Source organism: Anabrus simplex, chromosome 6 (assembly GCF_040414725.1).
Source record: "Anabrus simplex isolate iqAnaSimp1 chromosome 6, ASM4041472v1, whole genome shotgun sequence".
NCBI lineage: Eukaryota > Metazoa > Arthropoda > Insecta > Orthoptera > Tettigoniidae > Anabrus > Anabrus simplex.
The window spans coordinates 224,799,745-224,827,306 of NC_090270.1; the positions used below are offsets into that span (position 1 = coordinate 224,799,745).

Below are 27,562 nucleotides of genomic sequence, written 5' to 3' on the forward strand. Positions count from 1 at the left end.
AATAAAATATGGGACAAAAACAGAAAAATTACTGACAAAAGGACAATTATTTTATGTGCCCATATATATACTTTTCTACTTAGAATGCTTTTGTAATTCAGCATAAAGGAAAATGCACTAAATAAAAGGAAATATTGAACAAGAAATATAGGTCACGTTTTACATACCTCCTTTAATTTCTCGGTCATATGCATTTTGGCTTCTATCTTGAATTTTGGGATATGCACTTTCATTATCAGTGGTTTCAATATCGAGTTAACTTCTCTCCAGTCTAAATCAGGAAGCGAGTTCTCGAGGTTTGTGATGCCATCCACCTCATTGGGCAGGAGAATCAGCATGCTATAACCATCCTGTATAGGCATAATATGATTGTTTGGAAGGAAAAATAAATAAACAAGAGTATTGTGAAATATATGCACATATCTTAATAAAACTTAATATTTATATGTTACAGGTTAAACCAAGATAATTGAAGAATATTCGTTTGTGCATATAGAGTATGTGCGTATTTTGGACATGTGTGCATATTTTGATGTTAAGACCATACTTATAATTTCTTGTGGAAGCACTCATTGTACATAACAACCTTGTGTGCATACAGTATGTATCATTTCTTATGGCTGACCCATTGCACTGTACATAACAACCTTGTGTACATAAAATATTTCTATTTAGTCTATGCAATAGCATGAAGCAACTGGAAACACAAGGCATGGTGTTTTCTGGAAGTTTGAAAGAGATTGATGTGCTGGCCATCAGAAGTGTAAATACACGGTTTGGACCATATAACTGTTACCTACCTTACAATCCGGAGACGGAGGATTCGAGCCTCACTATCGGCAACTCTGAATATGGTTTTCTGTGGTTTTCCATTATCACACCAGATCATACTGGGGCTGTACCTTAATTAAGGCCTTGGTCACTTCCTTCCCAGTGCTACCCTTTAAGTGACCCTGTAAGTGGTTCTAACGTCCCCTTCTGCTTGAAATAGAAACGTGTACTGGAGTGGTGCCAATTAATGAATTAATTAACTTGATAACAATCATAATATGTTGTTTATAAGATGTAACATAGTTAACTCCTCTATTGGTTTTGGGTCCTTGGGTTATAGTAGTTTTAACTGAGTATGCTAATTGTTGTTTTATTTCATACATGAATATTTAAGAAAGAAATGTTTGAATCTTTCTCAAATTACCATTTCTCTTACTGGTAAGTTTTCATCATTCACTGATTAGCTGCTCTAGAGCAATTTTTCTGAGGATATAAATATAATTAGGAAGCTTCAGAGTATGAATGATGTGCTCTAGGATTCATCCATGAGGGGCAAATCAATACTGAGTCGCTAATAATTATCTAATGGTCACAGACCGGTATCATTTATCAGTTATCATAACCTACCGGTAACTGTTCTAGATTCATGGTGACAAGTCCCTTACAATCCCTTTAGTTGGCCTATGTACCGTAAGCATAATTGATCTGTAATTTTCCTCACATTTACCACACAAATGCATCATCAGTTTTATACAGATCTACGTACATATGTCCAACCCTTGTTCTGTTTCTCTACAGGTTTGGCTTTGAAGTGAGATGAATCTTCGTAGCAGTTTTTACGACCAGATTTCCTTCCTGATGTCAATCTCATCAGAGGAGTTAATGAATGATGTGATAGTAGGAAGGGAAAGGGTGAAACCCATGCCGGCACATAGGCACACAGGCTGCTCCTGTCGAACAGCACTTGCACATGGTCTCAGTTAGTGTCCATGCCTCAATGCCGTGAGCAGAATGCTGAAAATGTAGCACCGGAGTAGTCATGTCCGTAGTGAAATGGATAGGTCACAGCTTAAAATTATAAAATTCTTTTATTAACAACCACCTACTCAATACAATATAATACACTCATTGAATTATAAAATAATCATGAGGTGTCTTAAAAAATGGCTTAAATAACAGAACACATTTCGTTCGGCATTGCGAACATCATCAGCCGTTAGTACAAAGACTAAGGTCAGGGCCCTGAACTTAAGTGATTAAAATTGTTAAAAGAATAACAATGTCGTAATAAAAAGTAATATGATAACATTAGACTTAATTAGTAACAGTATGTACAGATCAACAGCAAGAATTTATGGTGAAATACATTGAACGATGGCAGTCTGTGGAGTTAAAAACAATCATGGGGTTGTTAAAGTAAAAAACAAAAATAGATATTGTAGACAATTAAAATATACGTCAATATGTGAAGCGTGGATTAATTATTGACGTTGGAGTTCTTACATTTGTGCGAAAACAAAAGTTGAATTAGAGTTAATTGAACAGTATGAGTCAAATAGAACCAGTCAAAAGGCGCATGACGACGTAACCAAGGATGATATGATATGATCACCGGTAATTGCAAATTCTGTAGGAGAGAGAATCACAATGCCAGAAGGAAATACAAGTTGAACTAGTCCACATTCACGCGCTAGCATAAAATTAAAAACGTATACAATGTAGAACATCAATGATGAACTCATTAAGGAGTAACTGTGATCTTGAATAAGGGAGAGTTCAGGCAATCCGTGGATGAATGAAGCAGATTATGGCACAATTGGAGTTTGAAATCTGGAATGAAAGAAAAGGGAGGAAAATGAAATTATGTTATAACGGAAAATGAAGAAGGAGAAAAGAAAAAATTGAAAGAGGAGGCTTACCCTTGGGACTAGTGTTCTGTTATTTAAGCCATTTTTTAAGACACCTCATGATTATTTTATAATTCAATGAGTGTATTATATTGTATTGAGTAGGTGGTTGTTAATAAAAGAATTTTCTAATTTTAATAAGCACCAAGGGGTCCGTTGAAGGCTTAACGTCCCCATCCGATGGATGAATTACCATCAACAACGTTATATGCCCTCATTCCATATGCTTTTAGCATACAAACTAGTGAGTAGAAATTGCATACCACCACTTACCCTGCCGACCAACGGGACGCAAATCCGCTAACCATGGTGTAAGACCATGTAGAATGAATGCCTTAAGAGTCATGGCTATCAGGTGGGCAACGTACATCTAAACAATGCAGCCAAGACTATAACACGGAAAATATTCTCCAGTACCATCCAAATACCCGAACACTAGTGGGAATGCGACAGCCAGATAGTATCGTCATTAGCTTTTTCATCAAAGTGAATGGGGTTCGAATCATGGCACTTGCACTTGGGCCTTTTGAAATGAAAAATAACATATCTGTGGTTGGGATTCCATCTAAAACTAGAGGTCCTGTGGCCATGATCATGATATAAAAAAATCCTGTGGCTCAACAGGCACACGATGACCTCTATCTAGTCAGATGACCTGCAGATACTGGAATGCCTCACGGTCAGCGTTACGACATCCTGAGCCATATTCCTTGGCCTTCTTGATTAGGACCACTGTCTCTCATATCAGTAGCTCCTTAGTTGGTCTCACGAGGCCGAGTGAATCCTGTTCCAGCCCTCGGTTGAGAACTGAAATCCCTGGATTGGCCAGGAATCTAGCCCGAAACTTTTGGGTAAGAAGCATGCATTATACCCGTACACCACAGGGCTGGCGATGGTATCAACAGTCACGTAAAACTTTTAGTTCATCTGGGGTTTCTTCCCCCTCACCACCACCCTCATACATTATACGGAAATACTACTCCTATGTTGACAAAACTTCCTCCTCCATATGAAACATGATGACCATCGAGATGTTGTCTGGGATTTAAAAATATATTATAAAAAGGTCTTCTTCTTCTTCATGTGCCATGTCCTCGCAGAACAGTAGCATGATCTGTTGTTTGTTCATAGCTGTTCTGAACAGAGTAAGCTTTGTCATCCCAAACCACTGGCTCAAGTTTCCGAGCCATGATATCCTACTTCTCCCCGGACCACGTTTTCCATTAATTTTCCCTTGGAGTATTACTTGCAGAAGGTGGTATTTGCTGTTCTGCATCATATGACCAAAGTATTCTAGCTTCCTTCTCTTGATGATAGTGAGAATTTCTGGTTCTTTGTTCATACGGTGCAAAACGCCTATATTGGTCATTTTAGCTGTCCAAGGTATCTTCAGCATCCTTCGGTACGTCCACATTCCAAATGCTTGCAACTTCTTGCACATGGTCTCAGTTAGTGTCCATGCCTCAATGCCATGAACAGAATGTTGAAAATGTAGCACCAGAGTAGTCATGTCCGTAGTGAAATGGATAGGTCACAGCTTGTCAAAAATTTTCTAAGTCTCTGAAAAGTGGTTCTGGCCTGCTCAATTCTGCATTGGATCTCCTAAGTAAGGTTCCAGTCATCATTGATGTGACATCCCATGTTGCCACTCTTGTGATCTGTTCCTTTGCTGCTGTGAGATTACCTCGAATGCCATCTTCTTTCCTACTTACAACCATCCACTTAGTCTTCTTTACATTAAGCCTCAAGCCCATTGCGCTGCTGGCTTCAGTGACAGCATTAAGTAGTTCCTGTAGATTCTGGAGATTGGTTGCAAGTAGCACAGTGTCATTGGTGTACCTGATGTTATTTATGATGAAACCATTAACCAAAACTCCTTGATTCTTTCCATAAAAAACATCGCAAAAAAATCTTTTCTGAATAGATGTTGAAAAGCATGGGTGAAAGAATACAGTCTTGGAGAACTCCTTGCATAATTGAGACTTCTTCCAAGACACGACCATCAATTCTTATGCCAGCACTCTGCTTCCAGTAGAGATTACCAATAATACGAATGTCCCATTCATCAAGAACTAATTCTCGAAGAATGTTCATAAGTTCATCATGGCGGTCTGTATCGAAGGACTTTTCGTAATCGATGAAACAAGCAAAAACATCGACATTGACATCTCAGCACCATTGGACTAATACCTGCAGACTGAATAATGCCTCTCTAGTACCAAAACCATGTCTGGCTGGGCTGAGTGGCTCAGATGGTTGAGACGCTGGCTTTCTGACCCCAACTTGGCAGGTTCGATCCTGGCTCAGTCCGGTGGTATTTGAAACTGCTCAAATATGTCAGCCTCGTGTCGGTAGATTTGCTGGCATGTAAAAGAACTCCTGCAGGACTAAATTCCGGCACCTCTGCGTCTCCGAAAACCATAAAAGTGTTTAGTGGGACGTAAAACAAATAACATTATTATTTTTATTATTAAACCATGTCTGAAGCAAAACTGTGAGGTTCCGATATTCTCTTCACATTTATGATAAATTCTTGTACGCAAGACTTTTAGGAATACTTTTAGGAATACTTTCAGAATGTGACTCATCAAACTAATTGTTCTATATTCATTGCAGAATTTTGCATTGGCTTTCTTAGGCAATATTACAAAAGTCGATTTGAGTGTCTCGAGGAATGGTTCCACTGTGGTGAGTACTGTTGAATAGGTCAACTAATAATGAAAGGGACTTTTCTTTCTGAAGCAGTTTCAGTCTCAGCATACATCTCATCAGGGCCTGGAGCCTTCCCATTCTTCGCTGTTCTTATGGCATATTCTACTTCTGCACATATGATATCCACACTATCGTCTGCTCAAGCACCATGATCCACATTTCTGTAATCCTAGACGAGATTTTGTACATGAAAAGGTACTGATTCCCAAATGGTCAGTATCATGGCCTTTGGTTCAGTTCCTGACTGGGTCTGGGATTTTAGCCATGTGTAGTTAATACCTCTAGCTTGGGAACTGAGTGTTCAAATAGTAGAACATATCTTGCCACCAGAAGGGCCATTTGGCCATAAGAGTGGATTAAGTTCTCATGTATGGCATTGCACCCGTAATCACTAACACCAGGCAAAGGATATCTGACAGAAGACAACAGTTGTATAAAGACCATGAGGTTTGGTTCTCAGCATTGGAACGAGATATCTCATTCACTGTCATATTCAGGTATAAGTGTTAAATATTTACCCTTCATAAGTAACATTTTGAGTGGGTTTCAACCATCCATAAGTGTTTTAACTGAAATAACAAACCAATTCTTACCGTATAGTTCATTTTTAGAATTTTAAATTCTCGTTCAGCATAGGAGAATTCACTTTCCTGACTCATCATTTCTACCTCCGTCTTATGGTCCTTATCCTTGAAGAATTTCTCTTTTGTCGTTGAATGCACATTAAAATGAGAACTCCAATTTCCTCTGAAGTACAGGGCATTCACCAGCACAATTACAGCATCTGCAGTCAAACATTCTGTAGAATGAAAGAAGAAACAATATTATTGGAATTTTACTTCAAATATATATGGGAAATTGTAGTTGTGATGGTGTTGATAGTTATTGCCTTAGGGGAAGTACAACTAGATAGGTGGTGATGGTGGTGATTATTGTTTTAAGAGGGCGTGAAACTTGGCAACCATCCTCTCTTAACATTAATCAGAGGAAAAATAGAAGAGCTCTTGTTTTTACATCGCAGCAACACAGATAGGTCTAATGATGGCAATAATGGAAGAGGTCTGAGCCATTGAAAAACGAGGATATCGGCAAAAAAAAGGAAAAAATCATGAAGTGCATGAATATGGAATACTCCCTAGGCTTCACAAACCTAATACCATTGGGGTCAGAAGAGAATAAGAGTTGAGCAGGAAAGTTTTGATACGAAAGATGAAAGAGAGCAGGCTGCTGAAAGAAAGTGGAAACAATACCAGACTCACCAATGGTCCCCATGATCACCAAATAAGATGGGAGCTCCTAGGGATTCTTCTTTAGTAGCTTCTAATTACAGATAGGGGATAACTTGGATGTATTCTGCCATCCCCACTTACAGAGGGCCAACTAGATCAGCAGTTTTCAACCCGTTTTCACTTACTTACGCTCTGGAAACAATTGTGCATAAATTGTACTCGATATTAGCAAAGTGTCTGGATTTGATAATGTTACGAATAAAACACCATCTCTTTTATTGCTCTAATTTATTTCAAATGCACACACACAGAGTTCTATTCAGCCGTGAATGACCACACTCTCTAATTACTGCCTATTTACAAGTCTCTCACAGCAGGACTCCAGCTGGACAGTCTTTATGCCTCCGTAGCGTAATGGTTAATGTTATTAGCTGCCGTCATTGGGGGGCCCGGACTCGATTCCCCGTACTGCCAGAAATTTAAGAATGGCGGGAGGGCTGGTGTGTGTTTGAAATGGTACATGCAGCTCACCTCCATTGACGGTGTGCCTGTAAAGAGCTGCACCACCTCGGGATGAGGACATGAGTTTACTTTGTCCAGCTCCATGGCTAAATCGTTTGTGCGCTGGCCTTTGGTCACAGGGGCCCGGGTTTGATTCCTGGCAGGGTCGGGAATTTTAACCCTAATTGGTTAATTCCCCTGGCACGGTGACTGGGCGTATGTGCCGTCTCCAGAATCATTTCACCCTCATCATGAAGCGCAGGTTGCCTACGGGTGTCAAATCAAAAGACCTGTACCAGGCCTCTCCGGAGGTCACACGACATTTCATTTCATTGACAGGCTTGCTTTAATATCACATTTGCTTCAAGTCCAGTTACTCCATACAGCAGCCGCTTGCAGATGGACAGGTTGAGACGATCCTGCATCTCCATGTACATTTATTCAACTCTTACTTCATAATTACTCCCAGTCTTTTGAATTCATTTCAGTATTCTTAAATTTTAGTTACTTACTATCTCTTTTCTCATGGTGTCATTAGATGGCGCTGGTGAACCATCTCTTGGCTTAGATTCTTTTCTTTCCTCTTTTTAATGCATTTTGTTTTTTGATGATATCTTTGCATCCTTCCTAAGATAAAATGGAGACCAGTAACTTTCAGTTCGCCTTCCCCTTTCATAATCATGTTTACAAACGGTTTAAATGTGTTTGAACTGATGGTTCACGTAGAAGATGAAAATTCTGATATGTATTTGCTTCCGAGGTACCGTATGTTACCTTATTTAATTATTTTATTGCCCTCTGTGTATTAGTCATTTCCTTGACCATGGTTACCACCTGGTTGTTTGTTTTATATTTTGTGAGGTTACTCCCTATTTATCTAATCTGCATGGCTTTAGCCTGTATTTAGACATTTTTTCACATCACTTCAGACTTCTTATTTTGCTCTCGTGTTTTCTCTCTTGGACAGCACCACTTCATTTAGTAACTGTTGTACAGTCTAGCCTGTGTGATCTGAATGGTTGCTATTTTCATGATATGTGCCCTCATCGAGGTAGTTCTGTGGTCACCATAGCCAGGGATTTTATTTGGAGCTCTGGTCTTGGTGCCCATCGGAGTGAATGTCTCTAAGTTTGCGAATACTTGCATGGTATTTATCGTCAAAGCTTGCAACTTTGAGACTGTATAGTGGATGGATAAGTGTCTTGGTTGTGAGATACTGTCTGTAGGGTATGTTTGGGCCAACTGATGACTGTATCGCTGGAAAATATTTGGTGTACCTTGATATTATGTGATGATTTGATTATGGTGCATGCATTTTGGAGGTTGTGGATTGAGTGCTTGGTGAGAGTGTGGGAGTAATAGGCTGTACTCATTACTGACTGAAGGAGGAGGATTTAATTTGTTTTAACCTTAGTTTCTTATCATCCCTTCTTGCATAAATGTTGTTGTCATTTGGGTCCAGTCATGTTTATATTTGGAGAGGCTTCGTGGTAACAAGTTGTTTACTTTATGTTTTCTTGTACCTTATGGGGGCTGCCATTTTGGTCCTGATCCTCCATGAATCATTCTCTTTTCCTCTCTTAGAGTTCAGGTCCTTGCATGATGTCATTATTTCCCCTATGATACCTCTACCTTTTTTTTGATTATTATTACTTGTTATTGCTTTGGTTTTTTTGGGCATGGGAGTGGTCTTTTACCCAGCCTGTTCTAGTATTTCTATCTTTAAAATTGTATTGCTAGTTAATTTCCAAGTTAGAACTAAGATGTTTTACCCCAGATTTCACTGTTTTATGAATGATATGGATCACTATTGGCATTAACATAGTGAAAGGTACATTATGATATCGAACCATGAAGTTTGATGATGAACCGACATGTTGAAAGCCTTAGTTTAAAGAAACTGTAAGTACGCTTCCAAGTACTATATGTTTCAGTTGGACGACATTCCTATGTCCTAATTCTACCCTGTTTATTTACCTCTGAACTTACATTTTAATAAACTTTGTGTTATCCCTTTATCGTTTCCTTAGCTACTAAGGCCAGTTGTATCTCAGTGTAGCAAAGAACGGGTTGAACTTCAAACTGTTTCTCATTTGCTCTGGTCGAGGGTCTGCAGGCCTTTACGTTGATTGCATTGCACTACAACATTCATACCTCTGCTGGTTTGTTGTTGTGTTACCTCTGCACATTTTCTTTGCTATCTTTAAGTGTCATTTTCCGTAGACTGTGGGCTGGGTGTAACAAGATTTGAACACAGGGCTACTGGCCACATAACACACGATGAATGTTCCTTGATTTGACTCCAGAGAGTGTCTAGTAATTTCCACAGTCAAACACAGTGAACAACTTAACTCTAATAACTATACAGCAACAGTTCAAGAGTGCTAACCAACAGGACAATACTCCTCACAACAACAACCATTAACACTACTCCAATTACACTCACGACAGCAGCCCCACATGCTGACTCTATGACATAAGAGTAGTACTCACACACAGTACTCCAAGGCAGTCCTCTCAGTATCCCGTTCTGTATGCGATGATATGCTTATTTATTTAATTAGAGTATGACATTACACAAGGAAGAAAACAAACTATACATACAAACTTCTATAAATACAAATAATAAAATATTATAATAAATAATACATACAAATTTTAACTAATAATAATTGTACCACCAGTACGGCCTCTCCCTGGTAGCAGGCAGCACTTTAAATGCCTGAGGGCAGTGTAGTCTCTCATAGACAGCCTCAGTTTTTTCAACTGTACTTTATTTTCTTGTTTATTAACAGATGTCACTACTTTTGATTTTGGAGTGCCACCTAGGGGCTTGGATTGTGTTCTCCTTAAGGTATGTATTCACGTTTCGGACCAAAATCTATACTATTTTATCAATGTTTTTGAAATTTTTACAATGAAATACTCGCATTTACGGAATATATTTACACTATAAAAATTTCACACTTAAGGTACCGTTTCCTAAATAATTGACAAAAACTCCGAAATTTTGCATAAATTTCCAAAAATCATAGCTTTCTGGAAAATAGTTCAATTCCAATTATTTTTGCGCATAATTCATCCTAATAATGCATATAATGTGATGAACTAAACAGAATTTAATAATTCACTGATATCATATTTTTTATAATATATTTTTCATGGCGGTCAAAATTTTAGAATATTTAGATTTGTTTTTTCATTTGGTACCTTTTTATTATAGTCTTATTTATTATTATGTTTAGTTCAGAACATTCTACTTTTAATAAGCTTCAATTTGACATATCAATGTATTCTATAACTTAAAATTTGAAGACGTTATGATTTTTTGAATTATGAAAAATCTGGAGAAATTCACTGTGTGGAAAATTGAACTTGAATCTTGGAAGTTTATTTCGGGATTGAAATTGCTTACTTTGGCTAATTCAAACCCTCCTGAGGCATAAGTGCCGGCCCCGTGGTGTAGGGGTAGTGTGCCTACCTCTTACCCGGAGGCCCCGGGTTCCATTCCCGGCCAGATCAGGGATTTTTACCTGGACCTGAGGGCTGGTTCGAGGTCCACTCAGCCTACGTGATTAGAATTGAGGAGCTACCTGACGGTGAGATAGCGATCCCGGTCTAGGAAGCCAAGAATAATGCCAGAGAGGATTCTTCATGCTAACCACACGACACCTTGAAATCCGCAGGCCATCGGGCTGAGCAGCGGTCGCTTGGTAGGCCAAGGCCCTTCAAGGGCTCTAGTGCCAGTGGGTTTGGTTTGGTTTGATGCATAAGTAGGTCCCTCTTATTGTAGTATTTTGTCCTCTTTGAGTCGTTTTCTTCCTCTGAGATACTTTCAGTGGTAACTTCAGCCAGAATCTTGACATGTTCAGTATATAATGCAGGTGCGGGCGGTGGAGGTAAATTCAAAATATTCGAAAATTTTCTTGCTTCACTTCCACCACACCCATTGAAGCGCATCCCATACACAAGTCTTCTATTAATTTCATAATCTGACAATTTCCCCTTGATGTACACTGAGGTTCAGATTGAAAATCACTATTACTACACACCAAACTAACAAAAAAGAAATGCCCAACCTAACCTCTGTTTACAGAAGTTTTTCAGCGATATTGATCCACATTTCATACAGACAGGACATACCAGCAAAGATAACAGTTTTTCTACACATTACACACTAAATGTAATGTCAAAAATACTTGAGAATCACCACAATTACTGTCATAATGCGAAGTAGAAAGTTTTTGACTCGGAAGCACTACTGACATTGGGAAGTTGATTTTTATTGTTCTCATTTTGGACTACTGTCTCAGTAATATTTTTTTTATTCATTGTATACTTATTTCCATAGCAACGACACTTTCTTTTATAGCCACTATGTCTATTACTACCCATTATTCACTTAGCAGAAGTTAGTTACTCGATATAAACACAAATAACACAGCACGTGGCATTCATAATTGGATTGCACAGCATTTATGCAAGATTCAACATTCCTTCTCCAGAGATATATCATGTGACAACCACTGCTATCTTTTGGTTCACAAAGGTACTACATGGGGAAACACCAGTGCGATGTATTGAAATGTAATTATGTGGAAGAAACTGCTTGAGTATGGAAAGCTAGTGAATGTTAGCACCTGACCACGCCCCCAGAGCAGATAAATCATGAATGCAGTGGTCCATTTAAATGCAATTTACGGCCGTTCTATATGTCTCAGGCCAATGATACTTACATATTTGGAAACTAGAAATTCCAGGCTTTCATTTGACATCAAAAGCTAAATATTGATTATTTTGACCTAAATCGCAATTTCAAACGTGAATACATACCTTAATAGAGAATTGTACCTGTTAGAGGGTTGGCACTCAATGATTTAACGTGTTCCTTGTGGCAGTGAATTTTGATTGCTTAATTTTACGTCATATCGGCCCACCGGTGATCCGATGCTGCCTTTAGTTATTATCTGTTCGGGTCACCAGAGACCTGATGAATTTGACTTTGGTTAGTCCCTACTATGAGATCCAAAACAATGCTGGTGCACTTGTTGTGTGCATTATTGTTGAGGAGACATTCCAATGTATTTTTCTCTGTGACAGTGTTGTTTTTCGATTCAACAAGTGACCCAGAAATGACCCCAGAAGTAAATTTCTGTTTCTCGCTTATTGATCTATTTTCATGGGAATATGATAGGCCTATGTTAATTATTTTCATATTATGCTTAGTAAAAAAACAATATCATGAAAGACAAAGAATATAAATTAAGAACAATACCTACTAGATACCAAAAAAAAAACCCACACAATTAAACAGCTATTTACAGTTAAAACAGAATGAAAATGTAACATAATTTGTCTATATTTTTCAGAAAAGTCATGAAGTAAAATGATTGATTTTCAGAAGAAATATAACTCAAACATTGTCACTGTTGTGTTTTACATATTCACTGGCACTTTGCACGTGAGTTTCACTGAAGAACTCAATACACATTTTTTTTTGTTCTCTTGGACACTCTGCACAGAATGTCACCACTTTCTTCATTTAGTTGTCAGCAGTTTTCTTTCCATGCTGTGCAAACATCTTCTTGTAGCACACTGTGCAGTGTTGCCACATTTTTCTGGCTCGTCCTTCCACTTAACTCAGTGTGTGTGCCCTGTTTCTAGTTGGAGGCGTGCAAGATGTAGCAGTACTGTACCAACATAGAGAGAAGGCAAAAGATTCCTTAAAATGATGGAAAGCTTTTTTCTTTTCAGAACTGTGCTTGCAGTGTAGGATCCAGACATTTACAACTGCAGTTCCCAGAAAATGTTCAATAGAACTTTTCTCCACCATTCAACACCCTTTCTCAATGAGTTGTAATAGGAAGACATTTTGTCCCCAAAATCAACACCCTTTTTAATCTTGTTGTAGTGCAACACAGATTTCGACTTCAAAATTGGATCTCCTTTCCTGTTCCTTTTTACAGTGTCTTCCAGAATATCGCCATGATCAGGTATGGTGGATATCATCAAGACTCTCCTCTTTTCCATCCAATTAATTATTTTGACCCCCTTTTAATTCTCTGCTCCACAAATTTCCCCCATTTTAAGACGCTTATTAACATCTTTAGGGAGACCACTCTTATCAAGATGAATTGTTCCACGGAGAAGTGTTTTCTTGTCCAATAGAATCTGTGCCAATGGAACACTTGTACAAAAACTGTCAGCGAACAAGATGTGACCTTTTCTCAACAATGCTTCACACATTTTCATGACGACTGCTTCAGCGTTACCTGTCCCTTGCAGCTCATCATCTCTCCCTTGATAAACTCTTACAGCAGATGTATAACCATCTTCCGTGTTCCCTGGGGGCTATGTTATCACACAAATGCCAACAAAAGAGCAAAACTAGGCAGCGATCACAAGCCATAGGGGCTTTTATTACCTTATTCTCATATACAGGGTTCTTCGACCAATAAAGTGGTAGTTCAGGGACATAATTTAATCCTGTGACAAGTAATATCCCCAAAAACTTTGCCATTTCTTCCTCCGTGGTATCAATCCATTTGCATAACTGTCCCCCTTTCTTCGGTGGACACTTCGCTAACTTTTGTGCAGCAAGTCTGTTTGTTTCGGTTACCATAGTCTGCATAATTTGCTGTGTTACAAACATGTTATAAATGTCAGAAGTGCTATCGAAATTAGTCACAGTGTTCACTTGTATGTGGCATCACAAAAAATGGGTATGCCAATGTCATGCCCCCCTATTGGACCCCAGCTTGGCACATCATCATTACCAACGATCTCACTTGGAAGGTATCACTTGGAGTTTTGTCCCTGTAAATAGCTGATCCACATGCTTCAGAGTCACTGTCTGTGTCAGGAGATGAGGCTGTACATAGGGTCATCATCAGACACTGGAGAAAAATCACCGTCACTGTCATCGCTTTGTTCCAAATAATGAGCAATTTGTCTGGGATGCAGTGCCGCTCTAAACTTCTTTCTTTTCCATGCTACCGGTATGTCAGAATTTGAAGGCTGCATGCCTAAAATAAGGATGTGAACTTGCTTGTAAATATTATCTATGGAAGATAATAAAAATGTCAATAACTACTCCAATAAATAAAAATCTGAAAACATGTTTGCTTGCCTTAGAGCAATGAAGAACTGAATAGGTTATACGAGATATAAAAAGGGTGGTTCTCCTCATATTAATCTGCTGTCTGAAGGCAGCATCACTGTAGGCTTCATGCACCGTAACCGCGCTAAGCAATTTCCACGAAAAAATATAGGTGTCCCGAAGCGATACAGGGCGACCCAAAGCGAGTGATATGAATGGAAGATGCAAAAAAATTATTTCGGGTCACCGGTAGGCTGATCGAAACTAGCAGTATCCCTCGATCCTTTACTTCAGTATGAACACTATGTTGCCATTAGTTACCAGAAATTTGTAACTAGGACGTAGTTACTTACTCGGCAGTTTTGGGAAGTTCGCACTGACGTATAAAAGTAAAATGCTTCAGGACACACGGTGACTCAAATCGCGAGGAACGTGTTAATTCATCTGTTTCTAAGCTGCCACTACCGTCAGTAAATTTGAACTAACCAATCATAGCCCAGATTGCTCCTATAATACTGGTAAATTTGCATCTTATGAAAGTGTCTGGATCTCGAACAGTGCAGCGACAAGTAATGTTCTCCTGACAGGAGACTATCGGTGATCTGTGGCAGCAAATAAGGTAGGCGTCAAGTAGGCAACAAGACTTTTCTTTAACATGTGAATTTACTTACATGTGGTGATGGAAAGATACCAGTGTGTCCTCTAGCATGTAATGGTTAGTGCATGCCATGTTTAACTTAATTTTAAAATGTACGCTTTCTTAAATTCGATTTGTTTTGTGTCATGTAATTCTCAAAGATGGACGAATGTGGATCCTCGTTTCCCTTGTTCACTTTGCTTTGTGGTGACTATGATTTTCTAATTTTATTCATACTTTTCTGCAATTCATTTCCTTCCCATCTCAGTCACCAATGTAGTACAGCTTATCCTCTGTGACACTGGGCCTTCTGCCCCATTAGGTTTCATGTCTTGGGATTGTCTATTTTGTTTTTGGTGTATATTATTAATCTTTATTTATTGTCATTTTTCAAGACCTAATTTCAAGATGTGTTACGAAAGACAACGTTTTATCCAGAGTCACTCCAAGATATTTTGGACACTCTGGTAGGGAAACATTACATTGTTCATACGAGCTTCCAGTTCTTGATCTACTTCTCTGCTGTTTAAGTGAAAGCAGCCTCTGTTTTGGATAGGTTTGGTATGAGACCCCATTGGGTGAAATATTTATGTAGTTTCTGAAGGTCATCAGTTAGAGTGTTCTCAGCAATTTTGAACTCCTTTTGTTGAAAAGCCATGGTCAAGTCATCAGCATAACCAAACTTCTTTGCATGGATTTTAAGTCCAAAATATAAATATTGAAAAGTGTAGGGGATAGTACTGATCCCTGAGGTAGAACATTACTTAGTTTTCTTTGTTTGCTTATGAAATTACCCTGGATTACTCTAAATTACCAGTCTGAGAGCATGTTATTGATCAGTCTCACAGTGGTTTCATAGAGGATATTTAGGGGTTGTTATTTAGGGGTTGTAGTAAGGATGTAAAGGAGAGAGCATATTTGTCTCTGGTGAGACCTCAACTTGAATATGGTTGCAGTGTATGGGACCCTTACCAGGATTACTTGATTCAGGAACTTGAAAAAACCCAAAGAAAAGCAGCTCGATTTGTTCTGGGCGATTTCCAACAAAAGAGTAGCGTTACAAAAATGTTACAAAGTTTGGGCTGGGAAGACTTGGGAGAAAGGAGACGAGCTGCTCGACTAAGTGGTATGTTCCGAGCTGTCAGTGGAGAGATGGCGTGGGAGGACATCAGTAGACGATTAAATTTGGATGGTGTCTTTAAAAATAGGAAAGATCACAATATGAAGATAAAGTTGGAATTCAAGAGGACAAATTGGGGCAAATATTCGTTTATAGGAAGGGGAGTTAGGGATTGGAATAACTTACCAAGGGAGATGTTCAATAAATTTCCAATTTCTTTGCAATCATTTAAGAAAAGGCTAGGAAAACAACAGATAGGGAATATGCCACCTGGGCGACTGCCCTAAATGCAGATCAGTAGTAGTGATTGATTGATTGATTGATTGATTGATTGATTGATTGATTGATTGATTGATTGATTGATCGATTGAAATCTTTTGGCAGGTATCCCAAAGTTAAGATGGATGTATAAAATTTGATCAGCCATGTCCTGGTCTTCATTCCACCTTGTATTAAAAATTCAGGGTGTATCCCATCAAACCCAGGCACCTTGCCTTCTTTCATGACACTGAGAGCTCTTTCTAGTTCCTTCATTGTGAACTCTAGAGAGAATTTTGCTGTAAATTACCAAGTTCTATCTTTTCCCTTTTTGTATGATTTTTGTCTCATGGAGTTCTAGATAACTCCGGTAGATAACACTTTCAACACTATGCCCATATGGGATATGGGCGCACTGCTTTCCTCGTGGATGGCGCCCGTATACCATACGGGCATAATTTTCGAGCATGTTTATAGGCAGCTGCACGTATCCCATATGATTCCCGTCCCTTGCTTTGAGGTAGTTGTTTATCTAGTGTCCACTAGAATGCAGCAGTTATCAGGAAGTTCAAACACTGGGCGAGTTGGCCTTGCGGTTAGGGGCGTGCGGCTGTGAGCTTGCATCCGGGAGATAGTGGGTTCAAATCCCATGTCGGCAGCCCTGAAGATGGTTTTCCGTGGTTTCCCATTTTCACACAAGGCAAATGCTGGAGCTGTACCCTAACAAAGGCCATGGCCACTTCCTTCCAACTCCTAGGCCTTTCCTGTCACATCGTCACCATAAGACCTATCTGTGTTGGCGCGACGTAAAGCCACTAGCAAAAAAAAAGGAAGTTCAAACATAAACAATAAAAAAGCTACTTTCTCCTTGCCGTGGCCTCTATCGAAGCATCCGATGTGCTGGGTGCTGAGCTGTGCTGTCAGCTGTGTTACTCTACAAACATATCCTCATGCCGGTTCAATGATAGTGATATCTTGGATATTTCATCCAGAGAAGCGGGTTCAGAGATACAGTTGATGACAGTGATGAAGACTCTGCTTACAAACCAGTGATAGTTCAGACAAGATTTTTATTTGTTAGGTCACTTTCGAGTGCAAGTTTTTTAGCTGCATTATTTTACTCTGAATATAAATGATAGAAATACTTCATTTGGGCTTAGTTTTTCCTATAGATGAAGAGATGCAGGCTGATTATTTACCTGTACTGTGAAAAGAAAGTACTGTAGATGGTGGTGCAAAGAGTGCAAGGTTGGACTGTGCATAGCCCAATCAGAGCTACTACACCAAAACAAACTATTCCTAAATAGGTAAATTTTTTATTTCAAATGTACTTGTTTTTATTTGTGGCTTGAGTAGCCACATCAAATGATTCATTTTTATTGTTTGAGCAGGCTTATTAGTAAAACTTGAATGTAAAATAATTTTTCTCTTACATTTTTGTATGTTTTTCATAGGACTAGTATAATTAAAATACTTTACTGTTGATATGTACTTCCTGATGAACATCTTCACTTTGATGGCTGACACCTTCATATGATACAAGAATCAGGTATATACTATGTTTCACTATTGTGTATTAACACGTTCGCTGCTATTGTTACACTGTTGACATTAAGTGTGAGTGAGTCACGAGTCACCGATGTCTCGTACCGTACTTCGCTGGGGTGCGTCATGAGGCACATGTGACTCGTCCTATGGAAGTAGTTTTACAGGCTGCCGGTGGATGGCGAAAGTATATTACTTTGAAATAATTAGATTGACAGCTGCAAGTCATGTCAAGTTCTCACATTCCTCAGCAGGAGGATCCACCAGTGCTCGGTTTAGCGGCAATAATTATTTTAGTCCACGAGTCACCCGTGCCTCGCGTAGCACAGAGCAGAGCGTTAACATCCCTTTCTGCATGTTGGTAAAGGTTGATTTACATGAGCATAAATGCATTTTTACACAAACAATTGTATATCCTGTAGTTACCTCACAAGATGACAAGGGTATTCACACGCTGTCACAACAGATTTCTGCCAGCCTACAATGACGGCTACAGTACGATAATACTCGAACAACAATGTATAGCCCCCTATTGTCCACCCCAGTTGAGCGGGACGTCTAGTAAAAATGCGAGGCACTGGTGACTTGTATAGCAAATAGTAAAAGCTGCATTACATCCATGCGTCATGAGTCACTCGTGGTGTAAGGTAGTTGTTAAACGTATACCTATGCCATAGAACAACATAGATACCACCTGTGACTCGCTGTCATACTGTTACGCAAAGTTATCATCGTAGCAGCATAGGAATACAATGTGTAATTTTGTCCATGTGACTCGCAAAGCAGGGAACGTTAATGTAAGAAATTTCATTTTTCCGTATTGAACCAGGAATTACAATAAATAAACTTGATATTTTGACCTATTCAATACAATTTTAATGCTGTTATTCAATTACAACGTATTAAATTTCACAGGACTAGTTTCGATGCGGACTTGAGTCATCTTCAGCTTTTTCGGAAAATAGGCAACCTTAAAATTCATGACATGTCTTAAGATGTTTGGCATGAAAACCAGTTAAATCTATAATTAAAACCTTAACTCATTAAAAACTATTATGACAAGTAAAAGACTTGCAAGTCAGTCGTATGATAATAGTTCATTGGTTAAATGATATTCTTATGATCAAGCAGTTGTGGAGTCCTTAAATTTGTTGAGCGACACAACATTTGTCCATTTATAGCCCCTACTGTCCACCCCAGTTGAGCGGGACGTCTAGTAAAAATGCGAGGCACTGGTGACTCGTGTAGCAAATAGTAAAAGCTCAACAAATTTAAGGACTCCACAACTGCTTAATCATAAGAATATCATTTAACCAATGAACTTTTATCATACGCCTGACTTGCAAGTCTTTTACTTGTCATACTAGTTTTTAATGAGTTAAGGTTTTAATTATAGATTTAACTGGTTTTCATGCCAAACATTTTAAGACATGTCATGAATTTTAAGGTTGCCTATTTTCCAAAAAAGCTGAAGATGACTCAAGTCCGCGTCGAAACTAGTCCTGTGAAATTTAATATGTTGTAATTGAATAACAGCATTAAAATTGTATTGAATAGGTGGAAATATCAAGTTTATTTATTGTAAAGCAGGGAGCGTGTTAATGTATTAAAATTCAGGAAAAAGACCTAGTTCACTGGCAGGGTCCGTGTTAAAATAAGGTAGTGTTGAAAGTGGTAACCGCACCGATCATGCAGGTTCCAAGGTAGACCTGTCTAAGACCGCATGTCATTGTAGTCAATCATTTGCATCAGGCTGCTATCTCATCTACCTGATCTGTCTCCTAACCCCGACACTAGTAGGTTTGCGAGTTCCATAGTTGTCAATTTCTCTTCCCATTTTATGAGATATCCCCAGTTTTTTAAAATTATTGGAGCTATTTTGGTTCTTTTTTTCTCAGTTGTTATACCAAGAGTCTAATAATAATTTTATTGGTTTTATATCGTACTAACTACCTTTGCAATTTTTGGAGATGCCAATGTGTAGGAATTTGGTCTGGCAGGAGTTTTTTACATGCTGGTAAATCTAACGGCATGAGGCTAGCGTATATGATCACTTTCAAATACCACTGGTCTGAGCCAGGACTGAACCCACCAAATGGACACAGAAGGCTAGCATTTCTATCCAAGTGCGTATTTACGTGTGCGGGGTTGGGTAAAGTGGTGTGCATAGGGCATGGCCAGTCCCCATTGTAGTTCCTTGTCACATACAGTTTCTAACCCTTAATAAACATACAGTATGTTATAAACAGAGAAAATCTTTATAAATGTGTTATATCGAAATAAACTTTACATGAATTGTTTAGACTGGATAGTCACATGGAACCTGTTTTGGAAGCTGTTCGTGTATGAGAATGATTTGGAGATTCTGTATATGAAGACAAAGGAGAACTGCTGTCTCACACTGGGAAAAATTACCTACTAAAGATTGATCAACTACGTCTTCTGAACTCCTATCAAAAATATATTTTAAAATCAGCAGCTACCCGCGGCTTTGCTCGCCTGGATTTCGTGATTTGATTAAAGAAATCATCCCTCGGTACTGTACTAAGGCATTATCTAAAAACCCCTAAAGTATAAAAACTTACCAAAAAAATGAGTTTCATTTACCCCAGAAACTCTTTGTAACCCACGTTTATGGTATTGCATTTTGGAGCTAAGATGACCATGAGACATAGAAATGTACATGTGAGAAACAGTCTTCCCTCAAGTCAGAAATAAATATCAACATGTTTCTTTACTTTTAAAAGAGATTCCAAATACATATTTATATGTCTGTAACATCTTCATCTTCTAAGATATAAGTATCCCCATAAAAAGAATTTAACCCCTTTATCAGTACTAAGTAGATTTTCCAAAAACAAAAGTATAAAAGTTACTTTATTTTTAAAAGTGATTCAAAATACGAATTTTCACGTCTGCAACATCTTCAGTTTTTGAAATATAAGTATCCTCATAAAAGGAATTCAACTTCTCCTTCACTTCTTTCTACCCCATGTGATAGTACACATATCACACCCTCGCACTCTATGTAGAGTGCGAGATATTATTGTCAGTATTCGATTATTATTATTATTATTATTATTATTATTATTATTATTATTATTATTATTATTATTATTATTATTTCAGTTGTACATTTTGTTATTAATATTTGTAAACTGGAAGGTCTCCATATGTGGTATGAGTGATTTGTTTTGTACAACGGCTGGGAAAACATTGCTATATTGAACTTGGAAACTTTGCATTAGTCATGTGTATATCCCAGTGTTTGATGAGATGGACTTCTTGTTGTAGTCGGGTAGTTCTATGAATCATGTGAATAGCCCAGAATCACATGAGCTTGTTGATATTGTAGTCGGAAATCTTCGATGAGTCATGTGAAACACCCCAGAGTTTGTTATTGTCTTGGGACCTAGAAGAAGTTTAGGGCGTGGTCTTGACTAGAGGATGCACTGATAATTGGCTGGCCAGGATCAATCTAGGCATTTCAAGTGAGAGGAAGGGGAATGCTGATGTCTATTTAGCACGTGATCAAACAGCGGGAAGGAATAATAATAATAATAATAATAATAATAATAATAATAATAATAATAATAATAATAATAATAATAATAATAATAATAATAATAATAATAATAATAATAATAATAATAATAATAATAATAATAATATTTGCTTTACGTCCCGCTAACTACTTTTATGGTCTTCGGAGACGCCGGGGTGCCAGAATTTAGTCCCGCAGGAGTTCTTTTACGTGCCAGTAAATCTACCGACACGAGGTTGACGTATTTGAGCACCTTCAAATACCACCGGACTGAGCCAGGATCAAACCTGCCAAGTTGGGGTTGGAAGGCCAGCGCCTCAACCGTCTGAGCCACTCAGCCCAGCGGGAAGGAACACACACTCTACGGGAATGAAGTAGTGCTGACACATGATACGGGAGTGAAACTGGATATATGGTACTGGAGTGACACTGCTGCATTATACTGGACTGGACTTCAAACGTTTGTGGAACATAGTCTTATTATGTTTGTGGAACGTGACTGACCTACAACTGTGGAGTGCTTACACACTGGGTATTTTATCACTTTGTGGTGGTCTGGTATTACATGTTACTGAAAGCTGGGAGGTGCTATATCGAAGACTTTCCCTAATTTATGTTCAGGAACGACAAGCGTGTGTTGCTCAAATGTATATATCTTTGAAACAAGTGTTAAAGTCAGTGAACACAGTATTCTGAGGTACAATATCTGTGTAATATTATAAGTGCCAATTATGAGAATCGGCAAGTTGTGTTGATACAGAGACAGTGAAGGGTTCTTGTCTACATATATGTACATTGTTCAACAGACTAACCGCAAATGGTGGCTTAGTTCTCGCTTTTGTTTTCCTACTGTTTTCTTCATTGTTGTTGTAAATATGGAGTCTTCCAGTAATATTTTGTTTGTGTATTATAAGTGTATTTTGGTGTGTTGATGACATGCTCATGCATGGATTTTATTGAGAATATAGTTAGATATTTTAGAATCAGTGGAGTTATTGATGAACCCGGGTGCAGTTCCTTCCTATTTAGTCGTTTTCAGAAGGTTAGGCAAGGCCGGAAGCAGATGTACCAGTATGCAGCATTATGTACACGCTCTGGGAGATAAAGAATTATCATGCTCTATCTAAATTTGAGGGATCCATTCTGTTGAACTCTGGCACCCATACAACGGACATGTCAATTAATTATGTTTATTAACTTAATTTATTGCAAGTATTGTATTAAGTTTTTGAGTAATTTTATTTATTCATTCATTTATTTTATTATTAACAGTAAAGTTACATTTGGCACTGAAGCGTGGGACAATGATTATAGTTAATAATTATGATTATTTATTGGTATTCACAAAAGATTACACCCTCTCCCCCCTTAAGTGGACTTTCTGAAAACAATAAATTTGTGTTTCTTTATTTTTAAAGGAGATTCAAAATACCAACTTTCATGTATGTAACATTTCCATTTTCTGAGATATAACGGCCGGGTGCACGAATTCCTCACAAATTGTACAATGTTTTCTTAACATGTTACATATACTTGCACCGTTATTGGGCTGCAGTTGGTAAAGGATTCCACTGTATGTATCCTCATGAAAAGAATTCGTCTCCCTTACCATTTTTACCCCTCCCTCCTATAAGTCAATTTTCTGAAGAAAAAGAAAAAAGAAAAAAAATGTTTGTTCTTTATTTTTAAAGAAAATTCAAAATTCCTTTTTTTTATGTCTGTAACATATTTAGTTTTTTTTAGATATAAGAATCCTTATAAAAATAGTGCAACTAATTTTCAATTCTTTTAACCTCCACCCCCTTAATAATTTTCCAAAAACAAAAGAATATTTATTTCATACCACCAACAGAGATGTTTCTCCAGTTACAAATTACAGTTACAGTTGAAAGGAGATTCTAAATACCAATTTTCACGTCTATAACATCTTTAGTTTTTGAGATATGAGTACCCTCATACAAAGAATTCAACTAATTTTTGAATTCAGTCAAACCCCCTTCAGTAAGTTTTCCAAAAACAAAATTGTACATGTCTCTTTACTTTGAAAGAAGATTCCAAATACAAATTTTCATGCCTGTAACATCTTCAGTTTTTGAGATATATGTAACCTCATAAAAATAATTGAACAGTTTTTCACCACCACTCCTATTTAGTTGATCCCCCCCTCAAAATGCGTGTTTCCTTATTATCAAAAGGAACTTCCATATACCACTTTTCACATCTCCAAATAGCAATTTTTACATCTGTAACTTCTTTAGTTTTTGAGATATAGTATCCTCATACAAAGAATTAAAATAATTTTTCAATTCTTTCACTCCTCCCTTAAGTGGATTTTCCAAAAACAAAGAAATATCTCCAAATACCAAATTTCATGTCTATGACATCTTCAGTTTTTGAGATATCACTATCCTAATAAAAATAATTGAACCCTCTTTTCAGTCCTCCCCCACTAAGTGTTTTATTGGAAAACAAAAACACATTTCTTTATTTTTAAAAGATTAAAAATCCCAATTCTCACGTCTGTAACATGTTTGGTTTAAGAGCTGTTCTGTAGATATTCTCATTTAAAAATTCACCCCCCCATTTTTGAGTTTCCAATAAGTGGATTTTATGACAGTAAATTATCTATGTTTCTTTACTTTTACAGGGGTTTCCTAATATCATTTTTCACGTCTGTAACATGCTATGTTTTTGAGATATATTGCAGATATATTTTTTATCATTCACCTCGATTGTCACACCTGTTCACACCCCTTAAGTGGATTTTCCAAAAACAAAAAAGTTTTAATGATTCCTTTTGGGGATCATTGTAAGTACCTAGGTGTTAATATACGAAAAGACCTTTATTGGGGTAATCACATAAATATGATTGTTAATAAAGGGTTATGAGGGTATATAGGGGTTGTAGTAAGGATGTAAAGGAGAGGGCATATAAGTCTCTGGTAAGACCCCAACTAGAGTATGGTTCCAGTGTATGGGACCCTCAACAGGAGTGATTCAAGAAATGGAAAAAATCCAAAGTAAAGCAGCCCGATTTGTTCTGGGTGATTTCCGACAAAAGAGTAGCGTTACAAAAATGTTGCAAATTTTGGGCTGGGAAGATTTGGGAGAAAGGAGACGAGCTGCTCGACTAAGTGGTATGTATGAACATTAAAACAAGAATAATAGTTAACACCACCTTTCCAATACTTATCTTTCCTATATTTAGGAAATAAACATTACAACAGGCGTTGTAAGATGGGACATGTTTCGCTTAACAGTAGTAAGCATCATCAGACGAAAATAAATCTTAGCCTAAAGTTAGGTCAGGGCCCTGAACCTAGTGTCCTTAACATATATGGCACCCCAAGAATCAACATTTATATTTATAAAATGAAAATAGGCTTAAAACTAGTGTGAAAAAGCATGGAATGTTACAACATGGCTAAGAGAAAAAACACAATCGAGTTGAGACAGAGGATAAGAACAGAAAGTAGGCTATAATACAGAGCTGGTAGTGAAATAATTAAAATCATTAGTATATCATTGTTACCAGTCAGTCAATTAGAATGTTCAAACATAAAAACAAGAGTGAAAATATATAAGAGTGTTCATCATGGCTGAGTTAGAAAAAACACGTAATCGTATGTTCCGAGCTGTCAGTGGAGAGATGGCGTGGGAGGACATCAGTAGACGAATAAGTTTGAGTGTTGTCTTTAAAAGTAGAAAGATCACAATATGAAGATAAAGTTGGAATTCAAGAGGACAAATTGGGGCAAATATTCATTTATAGGAAGGGGAGTTAGGGATTGGAATAACTTACCAAGGGAAATGTTCAATAATTTTCCAATTTCTTTGTGATCATTTAAGAAAAGGCTAGGAAAACAACAGATAGGGAATCTGCCACCTGGGCGACTGCCCTAAATGCAGATCGGTAGTGATTGATTGAAATGCCATGGAAAAAAAAAACTACATGTTTCTCTATTTTTAAAGGAAATCCAAATACTAATTTTCATATCTATAACATCATCAGTTTTTTAAATATAAGTATCCTCATAAAAGGTATTTTCAAATTTTTAACCTCTTTTCACCTCCCTTAAGGGGATTTACCAAAAACAAAATATATGCGTTTCTTTATTTTTAAAGGAGATTCCAAATACCAATTTTTACATCTGTAAACTGTAAAATTTTTGAGATATAGATATACTCAATTTTAAAATTCACCCCCCATTTTCACTACCTTAGCGAAGGAATACCCAAACGTCCTTCCTTAGTGAGCACCTACACTGTAATATGATTGTACTCCCAAAATTTCATTTCTTTATGTCCAGTAGTTTTGGCTCAGCAATGATGAATCAGTCAGTCAGGACAAGTTTTTTTATATATACAACCTGTGTCTGAAAAGTTTGTTGAATGGTCTCATGAAATAAAGACAAAGTAAGTTACACACAAAACTCCTTTACTGGCCTTCAAAGTAATCTCCGTTAGCTACAACACACTTTTGACATCGACTGTAAAGCCGCTGGAAGCTGGCAGCAAACGCTTCTTTTGGAATCTTCCGGAGAACCCTTGTCATGCCTTGTTGGATACCTGCTACACTGTCAAACCGGTGGCCTTTCAGGGCTAATTTAAGACAGGGGAACAAAAAAAGTAATCTGCCGTCGTCAAATCCGGAGAATACGGAGGGTGTGGAAGAACAGTCACCTGGCGTTCAGCGGAAACTGGGCCACGCGGATCGCAGTGTGCGGATGAGCATTGTCGTGGAGGAGCTTTCACTGTTCATTCTGGTACAGTTCAGGCCGAACCCGTCTGATGCGTTGCAATAGCCGTTCCAAAACTCCTTCTTAGAATTTTGCGTTGACAGGTGTACCCTGGGGTACAAATTCATGATGAATGACACTATTGCTGTCGGAAAAGGCGATCAGCATTGTTTTAATCTTGGACTTTGTAATCCGACTTTTCTTGGGAGGCGGAGAAGACACTGAACACCATGCCATTGACTGTCTCTTGGTCTCCGAATCATATTGGTAGCACCATGACTCATCTCCTGTAATGATGGTTTTCAACACCTCCGGATTTTGGTCACAAACGTCAATGAAATCTCCTGACGTTTCCATCCTAGTTTGCTTCTGCTCATCTGTCAGGTTGTGCGGTACAAACCGGGCACAAATCTTCCACTTTTTCAAATGTTCATGAACAACGGACCTTACACTGTTCTTGCCTACACCCACTTCATCTGCTATAATTCGTAAGGACAGTCGTCGATCATTCGCAAGCATCTGTCGCACTCGTTCGATGTTGTCTGGAGACGTGCTTGTGGTTGGTTGACCCGAACGTGCCACATCCTTAACACCTTCCTTTCTATCTCGAAATCGTTTAAACCAGTCAAAAACGCACTTTTTACTCACTGCTTGAGCGTGGTAAACTTGCATTAACATTGTGGGTGTTTCCGTTGCCGTTTTGCCTAGGTGGAAGCAAAACTTCATGTTAATGCGTTACTCCGTTTTGCACTCCATTGTGCAATGACACGAGTCCTCACACTGACTCCGTGTGATGTGTTGCAGCATTCAACTCCATTTAAATGTGTTGAGTTGACTGATAGGGGGCACTTGGTGTCATGTCTTGCAATGCGTATGCGCGAACGCATCGTCTGAACTAGCACAGTGTACAAACTAGGCGACCATTCACCAAACTTTTCAGACACAGGTTGTACATAGATTACCTTTTCAGACACGTCTGTGAAAAGAAATGAAATATGATACTTGGACCCCCCTCTTAAATGTGTTCTAATTCCGCCACTGTTATCATCTGAGCCACTCAGTCCGGCACCAAGAGTATGATGATGACGCTGTTTTACTCCTTCAAACAAAAATCACAACCACTGCATTAACACATATCGCACACATTATGTACACTGAACTGTTGATCACCATGGATTTACTCTCTTACAAGAAGCAACAACCACAAATATGAGAAATATAACTTACCTTTACCGAAAACATTCTTGATCATGTTGTTCGTCTTTCTTTCGATCCAACCGTTAATGGTATCAGCTGCCAAATTGTTCTCTCCGCCAAAGTCTATTCCTTCAGCTTCACAATATAAGAACTTTTTAATGGTATTTTTAAAGTCTTCTTTGAGTGTTATGTTATTCTTTATATATAATTTATTAGCTATGCTTACTGTAACACCTATTTTTGGTTTCTGAAATTTCAAAAAACACAATATTAGTCTTAATCTCATAATTCTTATATTTGTCA

The 27,562-nt window shown here is 38.0% G+C and overlaps 1 protein-coding gene across 1 annotated transcript in view; it reads right to left on the reverse strand.

Annotated features, from left to right (window-relative positions):
* Nucleotides 1–27,562, reverse strand: part of LOC136876356 (serpin B6) — a 61,778-nt gene that overhangs the window by 20,465 nt on the left and 13,751 nt on the right. Inside the window, exons 4-6 of the mRNA XM_067150233.2 lie at nt 27,290–27,506; nt 5,984–6,189; nt 168–350 (exon numbers count right to left, since the gene is read on the reverse strand). Of these exons, the coding sequence (XP_067006334.2) occupies nt 168–350; nt 5,984–6,189; nt 27,290–27,506 (606 nt within the window). The remainder of the gene's footprint in view (nt 1–167; nt 351–5,983; nt 6,190–27,289; nt 27,507–27,562) is intronic.